Source organism: Pelodiscus sinensis, chromosome 1 (assembly GCF_052426305.1).
Source record: "Pelodiscus sinensis isolate ZL-2025 chromosome 1, ASM5242630v1, whole genome shotgun sequence".
In the NCBI taxonomy this organism is placed as follows: Eukaryota; Metazoa; Chordata; order Testudines; family Trionychidae; genus Pelodiscus; species Pelodiscus sinensis.
Window position 1 is genome coordinate 121272582 of NC_143052.1, and position 15874 is coordinate 121288455.

The 15874-nt window shown below is 45.8% G+C and overlaps 1 protein-coding gene across 1 annotated transcript in view; it reads right to left on the reverse strand.

Annotated features, from left to right (window-relative positions):
- ITPR2 (inositol 1,4,5-trisphosphate receptor type 2) overlaps nucleotides 1–15874 on the reverse strand; it is a 324515-nt gene that overhangs the window by 19227 nt on the left and 289414 nt on the right. Inside the window, exons 54-55 of the mRNA XM_075898795.2 lie at nucleotides 14834–14999; nucleotides 13296–13456 (exon numbers count right to left, since the gene is read on the reverse strand). Coding sequence (XP_075754910.2) covers nucleotides 13296–13456; nucleotides 14834–14999 — 327 coding nt within the window. The remainder of the gene's footprint in view (nucleotides 1–13295; nucleotides 13457–14833; nucleotides 15000–15874) is intronic.

A 15874-nucleotide genomic window follows, 5' to 3' on the forward strand; every position in this document is an offset into this window, starting at 1 on the left:
AATCGAGCAAAAAGTTCCATGGTTTTGATAGATATACAAGTCTCTCTTACTGCTGGAGTTTTGATATTTTGTTTGGAAGAAAGCCAGTTTTAAAAGTAAAATGCGTTATTAGTATCCCAGAAAACCTGATCCAGCAGAGTATTTAAGCACATGAATGATCCCATTAAAGTCAACACACTACAGAACTAGGAACCTAGAGGTGGTTTATGGTAATTCAGAGAATTCACTCCAGAGATTTTTCATATTGAGCCAGTACATGTCCAACTCATCTGATGAAGTGGGTTTTATCCCCGAAAGCTCATGATCCTATATTTTTGATAGTCTCTCCACAAGACTACTCTTTATTAAAGTTACATGGCTACCCCGAGACTTTTTAACACAAATTTGTTGTGCAGCATCTCATTAGGCTGAAGCTTCTCTGTTTCAGAGTAGGAGTCTGCCTCAGCTCCTTGGACTGTGTTTAGCACTCAAAGGGTATAGTAACAGCTAGTGAGGGTTGTACAGAATTAGCAGGGAAGCTACTGCCCCGTGAATTGCGAGTGTGATTGATAGCACGGAATACAAATCCTGGAAGTCAGAGCTTTGAGTATCCCTGCCCAATGGACATTACACTTAAAACCCAGAAATGTCACTTTCCCTGGCTATGAAATAAGCATCCCCTTTAATATACACAATTACAGGCAGTCCCCGGGTTACGTACAAGATAGGGACTGTAGGTTTGTTCTTAAGTTGAATCTGTATGTAAGTCGGAACTGGCATCCAGATTCAGCAGCTGCTAAAACTGACCGCCAGTTCTGACTTACATACAGAATCAACTTAAGAACCCCAAGCGTCCCCAAGTCAGCTGCTGCTGAAACTGATCAGCAGCTGATTCCAGGAAGCCTGGGGCAGAGCAACTCTGCCTCAGGATTCCTGTAGTCAGCGCTGGTCAGTTTCAGCAGAAGCTGACTTGGGGATGCCTGTGGCAGAGCAGCTGGGGTGCTGCTGGGTTGCACCAGTAGCGCCCAGAGCGGCGCTGCGGGACCAACCGGCAGCACCCCAGCTGCTCTGCCACAGGCGTCCGGAGAATAGCCTAGTCTGCTGGGGGGGGCGTACTAGCTGGGCCCCCCACCCCAGCAGACCAGGAAGACTCGGGCGGCGGACCGAGATGCACTGCGGTCCCGCTGCCTGGGTCCTCCGCGGCTTTGCTCCCCGTCTCCCTGGTCTGCTGGAGACCAGCAGACCAGGGAGACGGGGAGCGCCTCTGAGGACGCCGGCAGCGGAGCAGCCCAGGTGCGCCTGGGGTGCCCCGCTGCCCGAGCCCCCCCCCCCCCGCAGCTTTGCAAAGCGCGGGGAAGCTGGTGGAGCAGTCCAGGCGCGCCTGGGGTGCCTCGCTGCCCGAGCCCCCCCCCCCCCCCCCGCGGCTTTGCAAAGCGCGGGGAAGCTGGCGGAGCAGTCCAGGCGCGCCTGGGGTGCCTCGCTGCCCGAACCCCCCCCCCCCGCGGCTTTGCAAAGCGCGGGGAAGCCGGCGGCGGCGGGGCAGTCCAGGCGCGCCTGGGGTGCCTCGCTGCCCGAGCCCCCCCCCCCCCCCCCGCAGCTTTGCAAAGCCGCGGGGGGGGGGCTCGGGCAGCGAGGCACCCCAGGCGCGCCTGGACTGCCCCGCCGCCGCCGGCTTCCCCGCGCTTTGCAAAGCCATGCGGGTGGGGGGGGGGGGCTCGGGCAGCGGGGCTGCCCCGCTGCCCGAGCCCCTCTGCGGCTTGCTCTGCGTCTTCCTGGTCTGCAGACCAGGGAGACGCAGAGCAAAGCCCCAGAGTACACGGGCGGCAGGACCGCGAGGTCCCGCAGTCCGTGTACTCTGGGGCAGCCCCGTTCGCAACTGCGGATCCGACATAAGTCGGATCCGCGTAAGTCGGGGACTGCCTGTATTACAACCTGAAAGATAATCGGGAAGGAAAGAGCAGCTCTTCCCTTTCTCCACAACTACGCTTCCATGATGGTTTGCCTTGACAGTCCCTTTCTTCTTTCCTTTAGAACCCCTTTTCCTCCTTTCGCCACCTGTTTCTAATTTAGTAACATCCCCTTTAACTGCTTCCTCTAAAGAGAAGTTTGCTCTTCCTGAGGCAACTGAGAACTGCCTTTTGGAGCTCAATCCTCTTGGGGGTGGGGAGTCTGCAACTGAAGCATTGTTCCAGTCAGAGGGCAGTATCTGAGTGCACACTTGAGGTGAGCACAGGCACAGCCAATGTGGTCAATTTAATCTACCCTCGTTACCCACACACGGCACCCCTCCATCTCATCTGAAAGCTTTTCATATCTACTTTGAGATGAGGTCTGATGGAGAGCGGTCACATGGTACTTACATGTAGCTGTCATGGTTTCTCCTTATAACAGGAATGCAGATTTTAAAGTGTTTGTTTTATTTGTTCAATGAGTTAGTTCAAGACAAACTAGAGTTCTTTTGTGATGCTTCAAGGTCACAATCTAAAAGGTAATACCAAAATCTAATAAAAACGTACAGGTAGCAATACAATGCAACAGTGCTGGTGATGTTTCTAATCATTTGTTCACTATGGTCTCAGAGTGCGTGAGTTACCAAATTTCATTGCCTTGGCATGTACACAAGTCTCTGGAGGGAAAATTGTTTTGACAAAGACACGGTTGGTTGTGCAGGGACCCTAAATGGTATAGGTACAAATAAGGTCTTGTAGAAGCTAAGATGCCTTTGGAAAAAAATGGTTATCCATATCTGGCATGCCTATGTGCAAAGCCATTCAAATCTTTGTTGTTGTGCCAAAATGCTCTTTTGACATTGTTCCAAACTGACCTTACATGGTAGGAGTTGGGCCAGTGATTAATGCTTTTTTGTGGCTGGACTGAGGCACAAGTAATTTGGGTTGCACTCTGGTCACACAACACTGCTACCATGTGCTATGCTGCGGAAACTGCAGCTTGTCCATCACTCTCTGCCAGCTTAGCAAGATCTCTGAAATGGTAAGCTTCCTCTCTTTGGACAAAGTTAAACGGATTTTTTCCCCCTCAATACCAAATAGGCATAACAGACACAGCCTGTTAATGTTCATACAGCAGAAACTATGTTGCGGAATTTAGGAGTGAGCGAGTCACAGACTGCACGTACAGGTATGGAGTAGCGCTTATCCATTGTGCTGGCCATGGTGCCTGCTTCTGTGCGTTGGGTCTTCCATATTTGGGATTTAGGGAATGGCAAGGATTAAAATCTGTCTCAGGTGATCTAATTATTGTGGTTTCTTTCAACACCAAAAGCCATATTTACAGAGTGCAGAAATGTCCTTGTGTCTGCTTGCTCTTGTATATGGTAGAAGTCCTGAGCTGCTTCTGCATCTCTGCTGGTAATGGATTTTGCTACTTCATCATTGGCCAAGCCCCCACCAAGTCTGTTGTGGGTGTGCTCCTACAATCAGGTGAATTTTGAACGATACATTCTCCAAAGAATTTCACTTGTGAATGATTACTTGTTGGATGCCAGATTTAGAAGCTTTTTTCCATGGAAGCAAAGGGCATCCACCAACTACCTGATATTTGTTGCATCTACCCTTAGAACAAGCACTGTTTTTCTTCAGTTTTCACAGAGTAGCTGTTGTCTCATCCGTCAAAGACCTTGATTACAAAATTAGCTTTGTCAAATCCTTGCAGGACCTCAAGTACTCAGTAGCCAATTCACCAAATGTATGAAACTTGTCTCCAGTCATGGCACCTCTGCTGTACACTGCTTTTAGGGCATCAGCTGGAAGACTCCATGAGCTCTCTCAGAAGCATAGAAGAGCAGTAGAGACACAGGTCCTATTGGGTGACTTAGAGCAACTGCTATTGACTATCATCTCTTTGTCTTGCAAAGGAATGGGCTCTGGAGAACACAATTTCTGGAATAATGGGCTCTTGTGATTGTCCCTTCCTTGCTGGACTTCAAATTATTATTCTTGGACATATTTCGGCAAATGTCAAGACAGATTTCTTGACTGACCTGAAGCAGTTCCACGTCCCATCACAATCAAGTCCTCTAGATATGTTGATAAGCACCCGTGGATGTAATGCAGGGTCTAATGAGTGTATCACACTGTTGATGACACAGATGGTAATATGTTCTTTAACCTTCTTCAGGGGAGAGGTACAGACTTTGGACTTGACATGATGTAGTAAAGGCATTCTTTGTCTCTCAACTTTTTCATACTCATAATATGAAGATAAGTAATGTTATTGCTAACACTGACCAGTGCAAAATGGTCAGTGAACTAAAAGGCTGTTTCTAAAATATTTCAAAGGATAGTAATGCGCACACAAACTAAGATTTTTCTAACAGGCAGAGTAGGTGCTACATTGTATGTTTTTGTTTTTTTTTAAAAAAGCGCTTAGAAGTATTGCTGTGTGAATTCACATTCTCCATCCCCTCTATTGTACAAATTACAGGCATGTGATCTACTGCTACTGGTGCACAACCTAACGTGTAAGGAAAATTACTTGCAATACTTTTGCCCATTTAGATTATCTAATGAGAAAACATTTAATGTTAGTGAATTGTAAAATGTTGGGGCATGTAGCAGAAATGGCAAATACTAGCATTTTGGGGAGGGAGAGAGAATTTGTCCATCGCAAGCCAATACAAAGAGTAATATTTTTTTTTACCAATAAACAACTACTTTTAAGGTGTTTAAACTAATCATGATACCAAACTGCTCAAGATAGTTAAGACCAAAGCAGACTGAGAAGAACTTCAAAATATCACACCAAACTAAGTGATTGGGCAACAAAATGGCAAATGAAATGTCATGTCAATAAATGTAAAGTAATGCACATTGGAAAAAATAACCCCAACTATACATACAATATGATGGGGACTACTTTAGCTACAATTACTCGAGAGAGAGAGATCTGGGAGTCATTGTGGATAGTTCTCCGAAAACATCCACTCAGCATTCAGTGGCAGTAAAAAAACCCAAATAGAATGTTAGGAATCATTAAAAAGGGGATAGAGAATGAGATAGAGAAAAATCTTATTGCCTCTATATAAAACCATGGTACGCCCACATCTTGAATACTGTGGACAGATGTGGTTGCCTCATCTCAAAAAAGTTATATTGGCATTAAGAGAGATTCAGAGAAGGGCAACAAAAATGATGAAGGGTTTGGAACAGGTCCCATGTGGAGAGAGATTAAAAAGACTTGGACTTTTCAGCTTAGAAAAGAGGAGATTACAGGGGGGCTATGATAGAGGTCCTATAAAATCATGACTGGTGTGGAAAAAGTTATTAGGAAAAGTTATTTACTTATTGCCACAATATAAGAACTAGGGGGTCACTACATGAAATTAATAGGGAGCAGATTTAAAACAAACAAAAGGAAGTTTTTCTTCACTCAGCTCACAGTCAACCTGTGGAACTACTTGCCAGAGGACATTGTGAAGACTAGGATTTTAACAGGTTTCAAAAAAAGACCAAGATAGATTCATGGAGGTTAGGTCCATCAACGGCTATTAGACAGGATGGGTAGGAATGGTGTCCCTAGTCTCTGTTTGTCTGGAAATGGATGACAAAACCGGGATCGCATGATGATTACCTGATGTGTTCCCTCCCTCTGGGGCATCTGGCATTGGTCATTGTCGGCAGACAGGATACTGGGCTGGATGGACCTTTGGTCTGATCCAGTATGGCCATTCTTATGTTCTAACTGTAGAATTGTGCAAAAATGACACATTTTGGGTACCTAGTTTCACTTTGCCCATAGCTTTACAGCACTGCTTGGTAGCTCTGCCTCATACTTTATCTAGCCATACATAAAGTAAGTTTTCAGCTGATGGTCTGGGATGTGGGTGTCTGTGCATTAAACTTTAAAACTATAGCCTTTTGGGGGGGAACTGCTGCATGTCTCATAGGAGAACATTGCTATTGCTCAGCTAACACATCTTCACAGGTGGCAGCAGTACTGTAACTCAACCTTAACGATAAGACAGGGAGGGAGAGATTGTTTTTATAGCAGGGTATGTGGGATGTTTGAGGTGACTTCTGAGAACTCACCAAAATTTGCTTTTATATTTTTCATTGATTTTTATATTGCACGTGGCTTTGCATTTCTGGCAATGAAAGTGTCAAGGCATGAGCTTGGTGGGGGAGAAGAGTTAGGAACATGCACAACAAGCTGTAATGGGATGGTTTACAGTGGTAGCCCATTAAAGGGCACAAACTAGTACTGGCTTCAATGGATGCAAGATAGGGCTTTTAATCTTTTACTAGAGCATCCCTTCCTTTATGTGGTGGCTGAACCCAATGTTCTTTACCTGTGCGTTTGACTGCCTGAACTTTGGTTTTTAGAATAGTTTTTAGCTGATTGTGGGGTTATGTGATTATGCCAATTACATTCAATTACATAACTGTGTAAATAAGCAATAACTACATAATTGTATCCTCTAATTATATTATGGCATGTAGTGAAGTGTTGGTAAAAACCATTATGAAGCTTGCCAAGAATGGTGGCCAGCGCACCTGCTGGGCTAGCTTCAGAAAGCCTAGTTGCCCGCTTTGGAGGCATAATTTGTCTGCACTTGTTTCATTCCACAACTAGGAAGTAGCATAATTCACATGTTTTGCAGGAGCAAATGCAATAGCTACTACAGCAAGCTTTTTTGGCATCTACTTTATTTGCAGGTCCCAAAAAATGGATCCAGTTTCAGGGGGGTTGCTTATCCCCATAAAAGAAAGGACTGAAAATTTCAGCTTCAATTTTCATGGTCATCACTTGTGCAGTAACTACCTACCAAATGGCAGTCTTACAAACATGTGCTTTAAGTTACAGGAGTATAAAGTACCAGAAGATCAGCTTCAGCTATCATTTTTAACTAAGGAAAAGAAGGTAAATGCCATGGGAAAACACTTCCCTCCTTTTTTGACAGCATGTTTGCCAAACTATAAGTTTTTACAATCAAATTATAAGAATAGCAACACATCTGGTTGGTCCTTCTAAATATATCATCAGTAATCTAACCAGACCCCTCAGCAGCTAGTACATTGGATAACCTGACACAGTAGGAAGACAGCTACATCAATTTCACCAATCAGTCGTGGCTTCTGGTCTAACCGCCACCAGAAATGTCTATTTTCCCCAGTGACTGTGCAATATTGGTATTGCTAATTAAATTAATACCCTTTCCATACCTGCTAGGAGGTGAGGAGGCAAACATGTCTGGAGTTGAGCTCCATTAACCCAGAGCATTCACTGAATTATATCCCAAAGATCTGAGTCTCATCTTCAAATTTACAGGATAATCTCTCAAAGTTCAGTCACATGAGAACTGAAGATTTTGGCTCACCCGTTACACAGGTAATAACTAAGTTAAGATCTGGGCCTTAATTTCTCTCGTCTGAGACTATTTGGAATTCTCTGTCTCTTAGGGTACGTCTAGACTACATGCCTCTGTTGCCAGAGGCATGTAGATTAGGCTACCAGACATAGGAAAATGAAGCAGCGATTTAAATAATCGCCGTTTCATTTAAATTTACATGGCTGCCACGCTGAGCCGACAAACAGCTGATCAGCTGTTTGTTGGCTCAGTGCGATAGTCTGGACGCGCGGGTGTCGACATCAAAGGTATTTGTCGACCACCCAGGTATGCCTCCTGGGATGAGGTATATCTGGGTGGTCGACAAATACCTTTGATGTCGCCACCCGCGCGTCCAGACTATCGCGCTGAGCCGACAAACAGCTGATCAGCTGTTTGTCGGCTCAGCGCGGCAGCCATGTAAATTTAAATGAAGCGGCGATTATTTAAATCGCCGCTTCATTTTCCTATGTCTGGTAGCCTAATCTACATGCCTCTGGCAACAGAGGCATGTAGTCTCGACGTACCCATACACAGCTACTGAAGAAGCTAGCCATAAAAATCACCTCTGGAAAAGTGTGACATGTTCTAGGAGGCCGGTGGATCAGCTCCTCAGCACCAACTTAAATAATGGGATTGGGTGCTTGGAGACTTGATTGTGCAGAGATGTAGAACTTCTCCCTCCACTGCTGCATATCTATTTTAATAGCTTTTTGTATTTCCTTCCGCAGTGAGAGACACTGGGGTGGCTGCATAGATCTTGGCGTTTTAACTAGAACTGGTTAAAAAAAAAACCCTATGAAGGAAGGCTGAAAGAATTGGGTTTGTTTAGTTTAGAAAAGAGAAGACTGAGGGGGGACATGATACCAGTTTTCAGGTATCTAAAAGGGTGTCATAAGGAGGAGGGAGAAAACTTGTTCATCTTGGCCTCTGAGGATAGAACAAGAAGCAATGGGCTTACGCTGCAGCAAGAGAGGTTTAGGTTGGACAAACTCTAGAATAAATTGCCCAGGGAGGTTGTGGATCTCCATCTGTGGAGATATTTAAGAGTAGGTTAGATAAATGTCTATCGGGGATGGTCTAGACAGTATTTGGTCCTGACATAAGGACAGGGGACTCGACTCGATGACCTCTCGAGGTCCCTTCCAGTCTTTGTACTCTATGATCCTATGAAAAAATGTCCAGTGAAATTTCATTTCAACAAACACTGTGGGAAATAAATTTCCCCCAAACATCTTCCAACCCTTTATTACTTCAACACCTGCATGCATCTTCCGTCTTTATTTCCAACTTTCTTTCTCTTTCCTGCATCATGAATGTTCTCCTAGACCAGGGGTGGACAATAATTTTTTATCAGAGGCCACTTCAGAAATTGGAAAGTGGCAGGCCAGGACACGTCCGTGCTTTCCTGCCCACAGATCCTGATTGGTTTGGGGGAGTCTTTGTCCTTCCCCCAGAACAGCCAGATGTTCAGAACAGCTGGCAGTTCCTTCTAGGTGCCTGTGCCCCCTTGCGGTGGGCGGAGACTTCGTGTGCTCCCCCTATGCCTGAAAGTGGAGGGAGCACACACAGCCTGTCCCTGCCCCGCAAGGGAGCGCTGCACTTAGTCACCTGCCAGCTGAGCAATAGCAGTTGACTTGAAGGGCCAAGCCCCTTGCAGGGCGGGAGGAGACTTTGCACGCTTCCCGCTGCCCCCAGGCTCTGATTTGCCTGGGGACAGGGGGAGCACAAAGTCTCTTAAAACCTGCTCTCTGGTGCATGGCACTTAGTCAGCCCTGCAGGTTGATGCTAAGCCAGGGGTGGGCAATAATTTTTGCCCAGGGGCCACTTCAAGCATTTTTAAAGTAGCCCTGGGACACTCCAGAAGGGACAGGGCTAGCCCACCCCCAGACCATGATTACTCTGTGAGGTGGGGGTAGGGTTACGGTTGCTAGATGGTTTAACAAAAAATACCACTCCCCCCCCCCCCCCCCCCAAAAAAAAAATCGGGAAAAAATTCTGTTTGAGCAAAAACAAAACAAAAAAGGGAGGGGGAGAGAAGTAAAAGTTATTGGGGGGGGGGAAAGAAACGGCCCCACATTCCTCCACCCTGTCAGACATGGCAGGGGAAAATTATCCCCGCTGGCCTTTGTCCAAGGGAAACAGGAAATACTGGACATTTTCTGGTTGTTTGTTTTTTTAACTGGACAGGGAACCCCAATAACAGACAGTCTGGGCAAAACCCGGACCCCTAGCAACTCTAGGTGGGGGAGCCCCTTTGTCCCCCCTTCTCACTAGGCACCCATGCCCTGAAAGAGACTTGGCATGCTCTCCTACTCCCAGGCCAATCCGGGTGTGGGGGGAGCGCAGGAAGCTGCCTCCTGCTGTGCAAGGTGCACATGGCACTTTGAAGTGCCACAGGTTCCTCGCAGGGCAGGGAGAAGGAAGCATCACGCAGCTCCCCCCACCTCCATGCCCTGATTGGCCTAGGGGCAGGGGAGCATGCAAAGCCTCCACTGCTCTCCCCCGTGCCCTGTGAGCAGTGCACGGCACTTCAAAGTGCCATATGCTCCTGGCAGGGCAGGAAGAGGCTTTGCATGCAGCTACTTCCTCATCCCCAGGCCAATTAGGGTGCAGGGCGAAGGAAGTGTTGCATGCTCCCCTGCAGGTCATTTAAGGCCTGGGGGCAGGGGAGCATGCAAAACTTCCTTCACCCTGCACCCTAATTGGCCTGGGGATGGGGGAGGAGCTGCATGCCTCCTCCCCCCCCCCCCACCCTAGGCCCTGATTGGCCAGGGGGCAGAATAGTGGCAGGACCTCGGCAAGCTGGATCAGCTGGCTTGGTGGCTGGATCCAGCCTGTGGAGGCTCCTAGATTGTGGCCTTTCTCTCTCTTCCTCCCCGCCCCCATTGAGTATAGTGCTGACAATCATGCCTGAAAAGCCTCCTTCCACTCAAGTCACAATTGCTTTTAAGTACCCTTACAAGAAATAAACAATACTTCCCCCATCACTGGGAAAATCCAACTGCTGGCATCAGAGGATTAACACATGCACTATGAGTATCAATTCATACATTGGAATAAATAATATGAAATATACTTTCAAAGTTTAAAAAAATGGTTGGAGGAGGAGAAATGAAACTGCACAGGAGTTGTCAGTCCATGATTTCAAACATCAACTTGGGATAAAGTGAAAACAGTTGCACACAGCAAAATGGAACTTTGTAAAGGTTTCTGCCACTGTTCAAATGGTCTCTCCACATAAAGCAGTGGATGAGTTTTTGCTCAGTGGTTTTTTTTTATTCTTTCCACATTGGAAAGGGCAATTCACTATTTCCTTGTAGCAGTCACAACCAGCGATTGGGGATGTATCTGATAATTTGAAATTCCCATTCTCCTCTGCCCCTGCTGGTTGCACTCCCATTTCCCCTCAGAACCCCATAAGGTGTCTCATTCAACAAGACTCCATCCCAGCAAAGCAGTCAAGCCACATATTTTACTTTGAATGTGTGAGTAGTTCCATTGACTCAAGTGCTTAACGTTAAGCAGGTGCGCAAGTGCTTTGCTGAACTGTGCACTAAACTAGCAAGTGAAATCTGTGTAACTGTTCTCACCCACAATTATTTCCAATTTGGGGACAACTTATACCTCCAGATCAGCAGCACAGCCATGGGTACCTGCATGGCCCCACAGTATGCTAACATCTTTATGGCTGACTTAGAACGTTTCCTCAGATCCAGTCCCCTTTCACTCCTCCTCTACTTATGCTACATCAATGACATCTTTACGATCTGTACCCATGGCCAAGAAACGCTAGATGCATTCCACAGCGACTTTAACAACCTCCACCCCACCATCAAGCTCAGCCTGGACCATTCAACACGAGAAATCCATTTCCTGGACACCACAGTACAAATCACCAATGGTAAATTAGATACCACTCTCTACAGAAAACCCACTGACTCATACGGTTACCTACATGCCTCCAACTCCCATCCAGAACACACCATATGATCCATCCTCTATAGCCAAGCCCTTTGATACAACCGCATCTACTCTAATGCCACTGACAAGAGACCAGAAACTTCAGGAACTCTACCAAGCCTTTGTGTAAACCTCAATTACCCACCCAGGGAAATAAACAAATTGAAGGAGCCAGACGAATACCCAGAAACCATCTACTTCAAGACAGACCCAAGAAAACAACAATAGAACATCACTTATCTATAGCCCCCAACTTAAACCCGTTCAAAGCATCATCAATAACCTACCACCTATACAGGAACAGGATACTACACTCCGAGAGGCTCTGGGAGACAGACCCATAGTCTCCTATAAACAACTACCTAACCTCATGATGTTTCTTACCAACAACCACAGGACATACACTAATACCAACCTTGGTACTTTCCATTGCAACAAACCACGTTGCCAGCTTTGTCCACATATTTACTCTGCTGACACCATCATTGGACCTAATCACGTCAGTTACAAGATCAAGAACACATATTCCTGTTCATCCAGAAATATAATTTATGCCATCATGTGCCAACAGTGTCCGTCTGCTATGTATATTGGACAAACTTCTCAGACACTTCTCCAAAGAATTGATGCCCACAAATCAGACTGTTTCCCAAAGAAAAAACAGTTTCTTGTCATTTCAGCCAGACTGGGCATTGTTTCAACAACCTCACTACATGTATCTTACTTCAAAGAGACTTTAACACCAGACTACAAAGGGGAACCTCAGAACTGTCATTCATGCTTAAATTTGACACTTTACAAATGGGCCTTAAAGATGCTTACCCATTACTAAGATAGCTTCCCCAATTATCACCCCTAATATCATTATCTCATAGACATAGACCCTCCCTCTGTTCTAAAATCTGATTTGTCAATTTTGTGTGTGTTCACTTTTTTTTTTGGTTGTATCCCTTTGGTGTATATGGTCATGCCAATTTTCTTCCACAATTTGATCTGAGGAAGTGGGTCTGGCCCATGTAAGTTCATCACCTAATAAACAATCTTGTTAGTCTTTAAAGTGCTGCATAGTCCTGTCTTTTGTTTCAGTATATAATGAGAGCGCTGATGAACAACAAAAGATCAGCCAGTTACCAGTAGAAATTGTGCCCTATAGAATGAAATATACACACAGGGCCTGATGTACACTTGCCTGCATCCTTTTCTGGAATATCAATATACCAGTCTTTGGTCATATTCACAGGTCAGTTTCTGCTACAATAGATCCAGCAGTGGAAAGCTGCAGAGGGGGATGGGCAGGAAATCACTGATGTCCCCAAAATTAGAAGGGATAGCTAGAGGCTGTGCCAATTTGGTACATCTCCTGAACAGCTGCCCCTTGGAGGGCTGCTCTGGGTTCCTGATTACAAATCTGCTTGCCCCAGTGGAAACAACCTCCAGAAGGAACCTCCCAAGGGAGCCTGGCCATGGTAACACTGTCATCTCTCCTTCAAATGTTCTCCTTGTAAGTTCCCAGGGGGCTGCAGGAATGTGTTTTACGTCTCCCTGCCCCAGCTTCAGCAAATCTCTCTTTTGGACTCTAAAACTGTTGCTGCCACCGCAAAGGACATCCTCGAGCTTTCTTGATCACCACAACTGCTCTCCTTTTTTTTTTTTTAATAGTGCAAAGGCAGAGTAGGGGAAAAGCTAGTTTTCAGTGCTGAGCCTACATTCTGTTACTCAGCTGGACAGCAACCTAGTGATCCCGTTCAAAGGAGTAGTAGCAGATGTTCTGATCCATGCTCTTTGGACTGGTTTGGCTAATGAGAGAGGGAGACTCACAGAACATGAGTCAATGTAAAATCTATAATCTTGCTCATTATGATGGAGATTGGGCTTTGTTACAGCCCATCGCAGATATGTAAACAGTGAAAAGCTTTGATCCCTATTATTAAAGGAAAAATACAGCCCTGTTCTGTCTGCAAGGAACATCTTTCAGCTGCACAAAACACAGCTCACGCACATGACTCACCACAATCATTTGAGCCACGTAACTTTCAGGACCAGTGTATTCAGTTGGGTCTTTCACTTTGACTAGGACGATAAAGTACAAATAATGCCACATGTTGTGTTCTGACTTTATATGCTCCTCAAATGAAACAGTCTTATTATCAAACTTGTCCCGCTCCAGTCCTGCAAAAAACACAAAAGCACTCAATCAACTTTTATCCGCACCGTCAGTGTAACAATAAACTCTGAAAAAATCAGCAACGGAAAAGTGTCAAGATGTTAATTTAAAAGCTATAATTACAGACTGACTGTTTTGCTAGACCTCCAGCTACAAAAGCATTTCTGGCAAAATTCTTTCAGACCCATATTTATTCTTTTGTGATATTCCCTCTTAACAACACCATCATCATCAAATATCTTACGCCTTTATAGTGCCTTACAAGCTGATCCTGTAAAAAATAGGCTGTAGATATGAGCTGTGTAAGTAAACATATAGTATTGATACATCAGCCCTATTCTTGCAAAGATTTAGGAACGTGCTTAGTTTTAAGTATGTGAATAACCCTACTGAAGCTTTAATGGGACCAGTTGTGTGCTTAAAGTTTAAACGCACGCAGGATTGAAATTCAAGTCATGAGCAAAACTGTTTATTATAACCACCTGTGCAACAGATTAGAAACTGTGCCTTAAAGTGTCATGGCCAGGCAGGACAGGGATGCATGAAATTATTTCATTTGTTGTTACGCCTTCCCCAGTCTGCTCTCCTGTGGACCCTAGCACAGATTAAAGCTTCCCTCCCTCGTATGAAATCTTCCAGTGGCTATAGGGCCCCTTTGGGGAGGAGTGATTTGCCTCTCTCTGCACCAGCATGGACAAACCATAGGCAATGAAGTTTTATGTAAAGACACTTATTCAATTTATCTGCTCCTGTGTGTCTTCAGAGTTGCATCTCCTTATCAGGTGGGCAGGCTGTGCTACATTTAGCATTGTGGAGTCTATGCTGCGATGGAAAAGTGCGCTGCATTTTTACCTGCTTCAATATTCAACAAAATCAACAGCTGTGCTCCCACTGCAGAGTCTTCATTAGTGGTGACAGTGAAAACAATGGGACGAATACAACTTGAGTCTCGGACCCCAGGTGGAACTCAGCAGTAGCACAGTTAGAAGAGCCCATCTGAGTGGGCCCTGACTTTGGGTAGGTGGGCAATGCTGGGGGAGCATAATTAAGGCCCGGCAGGTTGGCGGGAGAGGCCCTGGATGTGAAGTGTGTAGGCCATAGCTCACTCAGGCCCATCTGTGGCCATGCCCCTGGAACTCAGAGTCTGTTGTTAGAAAAGTCATCTTTTTTGACTTGTGAACTGATTGTAAAAACACCAGTGTGGGATTCTACATTTATGCCTGCCTGGCAGCAAACACGGAGTTACTTTCCAATTGATGACTGCCCTTTAGAGACACTCTTATTTATGGAGCAGCATTTTGTTTTATTGCTTCTCTACCCTCCCTTCCTTCCTCCTCTTCCCCCCCCCCCCCCAAATGCCGCTGTAGCTCAATAGTACCTACCACAAATAAAACAGGTTGTCTTTAAGATTTCCTCTTTTTTCTGTTTTTCACTCCTGAGGTCAGCAAATGTATCAATGATGACTCCAAAGATGAGGTTCAGAACAATAATTATGACAATGAAATAAAATAGAAGATCATAAACAACTCGGGCAGCAAACAAGGGCTCCTGCAACAATAAGGTTTCAGAATGAAATAAAAATAGCGCACAACTACAACATTAAACCACCATGTACTTTTTCAGACCATTAGCTACAGCAAAGCAAGGCATAGATGCATGTCTTAGGCCAAACCCTTCATGTCTTGCTCACATCAGCAATCTAACTGAAGCCAAAGGGGTTACTTACGTGAGCAGAGTAAGCAGGATTTGACTTTTAGGGTACATCTACACTACAGTGTTAATTCGAGTTAACTTAATTCAAAATAGCTAATTTGAATTAAGTTATCTACACACAAAACCTATTTCAAAATACTGCGTCCACACTGAGTGGACCCTGAACTGAAGTTAAGGCTGGCCGGAACCAGTGCCAGCAGGGCATCAGGTTAGGAGTTAGCCTCAGGCAGCAGCCCCACACACTAACTGAGCTCCGTGCTTAAAGGGACCCTACCCCCACCCCGGACAGACAGCTCTTAGGATTCCCCACTTGCTTGTCTACCTTGATGAGGGACAGCAAAGCATTCCTGTCTTGGAGTGCCCTGAGTGCCTGCACTCGGGACACTACAGCACTCGGCCACATGGAGCCAGAGCTGCCCCTGGGCACGCCGGTGCGTTTTGTCAGGTTGTTGCCATCAGCCCGGCTGTACTTGCTGCAGGCTGCCATCCGGGGGGGTCAATTGCAGGCCTGTCAGGATCCAAGAAGCCCTGAGGAAGAGCGTCCACCCCGAGGAGCCCTCAGAGCCACCCCGTTCCTTCCCATCAGGGGCTCGTGCCCCATTCCTCCCTCACGTCCTTCCACTTACCCTTCCCTAGCCCCCCTTCCTGATGTCACGCAAAAGACATGTATGTTCAAAAACAAACTGGGGACAGGGGGAGGGATGAACCTC